The 6,767-nt window shown below is 50.6% G+C and overlaps 2 protein-coding genes across 2 annotated transcripts; one reads left to right on the top strand and one right to left on the bottom strand.

The window, feature by feature from the left end:
• Positions 1 to 863: 863 nt before the first annotated feature.
• On the top strand, positions 864 to 3,708 carry MAA_10000 (ABC transporter; the record flags this gene model as incomplete). Its single annotated transcript, XM_007827998.1, has 6 exons — positions 864 to 1,184; positions 1,240 to 1,694; positions 1,751 to 2,666; positions 2,730 to 3,236; positions 3,307 to 3,449; positions 3,504 to 3,708. The coding sequence occupies 6 exons, from the start codon at positions 864 to 866 to the stop codon at positions 3,706 to 3,708; spliced, it is 2,547 nt and encodes an 848-aa protein (XP_007826189.1).
• A 525-nt stretch (positions 3,709 to 4,233) lies between these two features.
• Positions 4,234 to 4,536, bottom strand: MAA_11745 (cytochrome P450 6A1; the record flags this gene model as incomplete). The annotated part of the gene is made up of 1 exon (XM_011412660.1): positions 4,234 to 4,536. One exon carries the CDS (start codon positions 4,534 to 4,536, stop codon positions 4,234 to 4,236), a length of 303 nt encoding a protein of 100 aa, XP_011410962.1.
• Between the last annotated feature and the right edge of the window lie 2,231 nt (positions 4,537 to 6,767).

Genomic DNA, 6,767 nt, shown 5'->3' with positions numbered 1-6,767 from the left:
ATATTACCTTACTTATAAGAGATTAAAAGAGGTAATATAATATAAAGGAAGAAAAGTTATATAATTAATTAGGTAGGGTTTTCTTTAAAGGTATAAGATTATTTATAATAAGGGTTTAATTATAAAAGCTTAAAGTAATAGGGCTTAATTTAATAATAATCTTATAAAATATTAAAGGTTTTAAGTTATTATAAGAAAAGAAAAGAAAAGTAATTACCTTATATATATAAAAGGAACGCCTAGGCCTAGGGGCCTTACCTAGGCACATGTTCTAGCTGTGTAACTAATAAGTCATATATTATGTTCTAGCTGTGTAACTAATAAGTCCTATATTAGCGTGAAGCCCCTTTATTAGGCTTCACGATCTGTTAGGCCTTTTCCGTGTAACAGAGCGGAAGCAGCGAAAGAAACTACAAAACCGGCTTCAGCAACGACAAAGGCGTAAAATTCACGTACTTTGAACATTTTGCGCCTTTACAGTCTCCTTTTTAGCGCACGCCGCTCACAGGAGCAGCACACTTCGGTGTAGAGATGATGTATATGTTAGGGTTAGGGTTTTATCGTGCAGTTACTAGAGTGGATAAAAGAACAGATATTCAGATAAGGGACCAGGGTAAGGAAGGAAAGATAAAAGAGAGACAATAAACTATTACTTTCTAATTAATATTAGATATAACTTATTCTTAAATATATAATACGTAAACTCTAACCCTAACCCAAGCCATTACCACCGAGGATGTGGATGCATATGTGGGCCGCCAAGTTACCGGACAGCTTTCCGTGAAAACACAGCTCCGATTAGTCACGCTTCTTTAGACCTGTTATCGCAACCTCATCCCGTGATAGTCGCTTTCATCGCATCAATGGCGAGAGCAGAGCTGGCGCTGCAGACACTCTTCTATCTTTACCCAGTCCTCCTCACCCTTACCTTGATTGGAGCGCAATGTCTCTTGTTCTTCCGCAATCGGCGTCGAGAGGCGGCGCGCATCGCGAATCCCAGCCCATCCGACCATGAGCCAAAGCGACCGGAGCGCACTCGACGGATATGTGCCTGGCTGATATGGAGCCTCCAGCTTGTGCAGTCTGCCTTGTTACTTGCCAGCACCTCTCTGGCGGCAAAAGAGGCGCTCGCTGACCATGGCGAGGCTCCCGGTACGACTGCGTTTCCCTTCAGCGCATATCTGGTGAGTGCTCCCACGGGATGTGCATGCTCCAATGGCCCATTGACGTGAACCACAGGCCTCCTACGTCGCCGTTCTGCTTTACTTTCTGGCCGGATTGCTTCCTGATCCTCAAGGGCCCTGGAACCCAACTGCTGCGCATGGCTCGGCCTGGATCACTGGCGCCCTGATGGAGGTCGTTGTTGCTGCTGTCCTGTCTTCTACACAGACTTCTTTGGCTTGTCCCAAGACGTTTATCGATGCATTGAATGCTCTAGGGGTATCCAGAGTCGCCATCTTTGTCCTCATGGCGGCAGTTCTCATCTTCAGAGAATATCAGCTGAGACCGTCAGTGCCGAAATCTCTGCCCGAGGAACGCCAGTCCCTGCTGGAGAATGGCAACGGATCGTCCGGCAATTATGCCACGGTCCCAGATTCCAAGCCAGCATCAGACGCGGGCAAAACGCCACAGATGGCGGGTATGAGCTGGCTCACTTATGTGGCCAGTTTCCGAGTCCTGTTTCCGTATCTCTGGTACGACCGCCGTTGAATCAGCATCGTGACATCAAACGCAAGCTAACTTCCACCAGGCCGAAGGACTCCGTACTCTACCAGGCTGTTGTTGTTGTGTGTGTTTTTCTGTTGATATGCCAGCGCATCGTCAACGTCCTGGCTCCATTGCAGTTGGGAAACCTTGTCGACGCCCTCGGCAAAGGCGGCATACCGTACAAGGACATTATCCTTTTCGTCGCTTACCGCTATCTGCAGGGAAACCAAGGAGCCATCGGGGCCCTGCGGTCCGTCCTCTGGATTCCTGTGTCCCAGTCTCTCTTTCGTCGACTATCAACGGCGGCTTTTGAACACGTACTTGGCTTGTCCTTGGAGTTTCACCTGAACAAAAAGGTCGGCGAGGTCACCAGCGCGCTCAGTCGCGGCGCGGCCACCAACACTTTTCTCGAGGTTTTTTGCTTTCAGGTGTTCCCCATGATCTTTGACATCTTTTTCGCAGGCGTCGTCTTTTTTGTCAAATACGACGCCTTTTACACAGTCATTGTCTTCTTCATCATGTGGTCTTACATCTTTCTCACCCTGTACCTAGTCAAATATCGTGCCAGACAACGACGAGACATGACCACCAAGACGCGCGAAATGGAAGCCATCAGGACCGATGCCATCATCGCCTACGAGACAGTGCAGCATAACTGCGCCATCCCTCGCGAAACTCAAAGATTCAAGGACCATGTGCTCGTTTTCCAACGGGCCGAGCGCTTGGTGCAGTGGTCGCTCAACGGTCTCAACATCGTCCAGAGTTCCATATTCACCCTCGGCACCGCGCTTCTGGTCGCCGTGTCGGCATACAAAATCTCCATTGGCGAGCAGACGGTCGGTGGATTTGTCAGCTTGATCAACTATTTTGTCCAGCTTCAGGGCCCTCTCAACTTCTTTGGCACGTACTACACCATGCTTCAAAACAATCTCATCGAGGCCGAGCGGCTCCTTGACCTGGTAAGTCATTATCCCAGCCATGTCTGACAGCCAATTCAATTCTCAGCTTCTGACATGCCACAGTTCAAAGAAACGTCGGGCATTGTGGAAAAGCCAGACGCCGTCGCTCTACCTGCCGCACGAGGAGAAGTTGCCTTTAAGAATGTCAAGTTTGCGTATCCAGTGAAGAAGGGCGAGCCTGTTCTCGATGGTATCAGCTTTACCGTTGCCCCAGGTACCAAGACGGCCCTTGTCGGGGCATCTGGCGGCGGCAAATCAACCTGCTTGAAACTTCTTTTCCGTTTTTACGACGTCACCGACGGCGCCATCACCGTTGACGGCCACGATCTGCGGGATCTCAAGACCGACTCTCTCCGCAGAAACATTGGCGTTGTGCCGCAGGATACGGTGCTGTTTAACGCGACAATCATGTACAACTTGCTGTACGCCTCTCCAAATGCCACCGAGGCCGATGTCCACGAAGCATGCAAGGCCGCCAATATTCACGATAGCATCCTCAATTTCCCGGACGGATACGAAACCAAGGTTGGAGAGCGCGGTCTCAAATTGTCCGGCGGAGAACGCCAGCGGGTAAGATCTCCTGTTCCTCCCTTGCGCAACACCCTGTTTCCAGCTGGCTGACCAAAAATACGTCTCTTAGATTGCCATTGCACGTGCGATTCTTAAAGATGCGCCTATATTGCTCCTAGATGAGGCCACTGCGTCGCTGGACTCCAATACCGAGAGAGAGATCCAGGATGCCCTCGACCGCGTCACGTCTGGGCGAACCACAATCACCATTGCGTAAGCCGCCTATATCACTTTGCTTAGACGGGAGCTAATTTTTCTCTTTACCAGACATCGCCTTTCTACCATCACCAATTCTGACCAGATTGTTGTTCTGGACAAGGGCAAGGTCGTCGAGCGCGGCACTCATGAGGAGTTGCTGGCGCTCCGAGGAAAGTACCACGTCATGTGGGAGAAGCAGACGACGATTGAGACGAGAGAGAAGGAGAAGATGGAGGAGCAGGGCGAGGCGTCTGAAGCGGGGTCCCACGAATGAAGCTAGGTCTTCTGGACGTGACACAAGCGTATGGAACCTGGTACGCAGGCCGCGCCGGGCGACAAGGTGTAAGAATCGTGTAGTATTGGCTGCCATGAATGAAAGCATCGTGTGCTCAATTGCGCCTCGAATCCAACAAATTCTTTGTCGTATAGGCGGAAGCGGCGATAATGGGTCCAAAGAGAAATAGACAGTCCACCCCCAGGAAGATCGATGTACTAATACAAATTATTCCTCGAATAGGTCAAACCATTCCGGAACTTCTTTGATAAGGCTCCACATATACTTCTCCAATCTAACCGCACACTTGTTATATACCGTTGTTGCGTCATTATATTGCCGACAATTACCAAAAACAAGTTTCATATCGTTGAAAAAGTCTCTCGGAGCATGGTAAGAATCGTGCATTAGTCTTTCTTCCATTGTCGACAGATCCATCGGTGTTGTAATAACATAATAATTAGGGACTTCGTCCTTGTTGACGGGATGCGGAAAGGGCCGAGCTTGTTTATGGTTCTGGATTTGTTACAAAACACGTCGAAGCTCATTAAAATGCGGTCCGTGGCGAGGCTCCCTTGACAAGTCGTCCATATCCGAGCACCAACCAGTTGCCCGGATAGCAGGAATAGCAAGGGGGTCGATCGGGCTTACGGCAATGTTGGCCCATTGCTGCGACTGTTGATGAACAATGTGGCTTTTACTTATGGCCCGAATCTTGGCCTGCACCACTTCCTTTTGCTTGAGAAGCATGCGGCCGACTTCTAGGTACCGTATCCGGGGGAGCATCGAGCACAGCATAAGTGTCCCCCCTTCGTAATCCTTGCGCATTTTCGGAAGCTGCTTTTGAAACAAGCACTTTAGACCGGTAAGGACAACGACGCTCTCTCCAGCGCCGTCGTTGTTGACGACTCAAAATTCAATCTCGCCATTTCGTTCTTCCAAGACGACAGGCTATAAGATGGTTAGAACGTGTCTTCATGGTCTGAGACGAAACATACCCTGTCAGGAAAAGGAACCCTTCACGGTATAGCCGGAGTTGCAATATAAGAGGCTGCTGACTCATTATGAGCGGTTTTGATTCTTTTGGTATCGGAGGCTGTGATTGGTTCCTCAGAAGCCCGACGTTTCTTGTCCAGGAGTTCTCGGCCGCCGTCGGGCAGGGCTGGCTGCGGTTCTGTATGTTCCATCTGTATTGGAGCACAGCGATCCTGGACTTGTATGATGCGGTATTCGAAGTAGTTTGGGCGCCGTAAAATGACTGCAGTTTCTGTTTGTTGAAGTGAACGTGTTGAGATAGACTTTTGTGCCTCAGGTACCCAAGGCAGCACGGTTCACCAAACGGCTGACAGGTATGTGCACCTACCAGCCGACTGATGAGGTACTCGGAGCAAAATCAGCCACGTGACTCCAGCGTTGTAGGATTGTAAAGGTGATGACTGCGAATTACTTCGCACATTTACTGCCTAGGTACGGAGTACCTACCTACGGTTCTTAAGTAGGTGGCCAAGGCCGCCTTTGGCAAGTGCATGAAAGCACCTTCTGCCGGCGCGAGAAAGGGAAAGGTAGGCTCTTGCAACATTTGACTAAATACTAATTGAAATCAAATAACGTGGAGGGCTATGTACCACCTTGGTTACTAACACGGCTCGTAATCTCTACGCCCTGACTGCCTTGTTGTTGAATCTAACAGCAATTTACACGGCGGAATAATGTGATTTTGGGAGGCGTGTTAGGGCCTCAATTAAGCAGCTTTATTGACAAAGATGATGATTACAGACTTGTAAGTTGTGTTCAACGACCTGAAAAACTCGGGAAATTGACACTTTTATACCCTGCTAGAGCCCCTGAAGACCCCTGTCGTGACCCTCAATTTGAGACCCAATTTGAGCCCTAGAAAAAGCAATTATCGTGACCAATATTCTTCGGATTTCACCTTTTTGACTCAACACATGTTCTTCGATATTGTTTTCAAGCTCATCTTTCTCGGGATTAGCCACGGGAAATTTGAGTAAGAGCCGTCCAAAGAAACCCGCCTTGTGTCGTGCTAGTTCCCCCGCTTCCTCGCCAAACGTAGCCTTTATTTGGATATATTACAGTCCGTAAGCTACAATCGCTTCGCTTGCAAACGTGGGAACAAGTCAGCATGTTATTATCTTATACGCTGAAAGTACGCGGCGTTTTATCCTTTATCCTTTTGAGTTTTCGTCTTTCTAGGGGCCAGGCCATCTATTACCCTGGACAGGGAGGTTGATGATACAGCTACATGTGACTTGCCCATAATCAAGATTAGCCTTGCCCGCAACTAGAGTTTAGAGATGTCGTTCATAGTAATGACACTTGGCAGTAAAGTTGACACATTTTCACCAAGACAATGCAAGTGTGCAATGCAAGCTAATCACGGCCACTCGGTTCACAGTAGCGTTGCCGGCCCCCGCCATCACGCAGCTCCACCCCCACCTCCGCCTCCGCGTTTCGGTTCCCGCCACGACCAGAGCCTCGGCTCAATCGCACCTCGTGCCGCCAACGTCATTCAAGCTTCACCACCACCACAAAATAAGAACAAATGCCCTCCCAAACCCACAAAATGCCCTGAATCACCCACCACCGGCCTTTAACCAACCGCACATCAAAGGCCCCGTCCACTCTCGCCCTCCCAAAGCCTCGTCAACACCACCCAACATGGCGGAAATAGGCCCTCCGCCCCTGACGGGCATCACCGTCCTCGAATTCGCCGGCCTAGCACCCGGCCCCTTCGCAGGCATGCTCCTCGCCGACGCAGGCGCCTCCGTCATCCGCATCGACCGCGCCTCCGACACCCGCTCCCTCCCCACCGCCGACGCGCTCACCCGCCACAAGGCCTCCATCTCCGTAGACCTCAAGTCCCCCCCGGGCACATCCTTCATCAAGGAACTCGTCTCACGCGGCGCCGACGTCCTCATCGACCCCTTCCGCCCCGGCGTCCTGGAGAAGCTCGGCCTCGGGCCCTCGGTCCTCCTCGCCCTCAACCCGCGCCTCGTGTACGCCCGCCTAACCGGGTTCCGCCGCGACGGCCGCTACGC

The sequence above is a fragment of the Metarhizium robertsii genome (genome assembly GCF_000187425.2).
Source record: "Metarhizium robertsii ARSEF 23 chromosome Unknown MAA_Scf_16, whole genome shotgun sequence".
NCBI classification, from domain to species: Eukaryota; Fungi; Ascomycota; class Sordariomycetes; order Hypocreales; family Clavicipitaceae; genus Metarhizium; species Metarhizium robertsii.
This window is presented reverse-complemented; position numbering and strand designations above follow the sequence as displayed.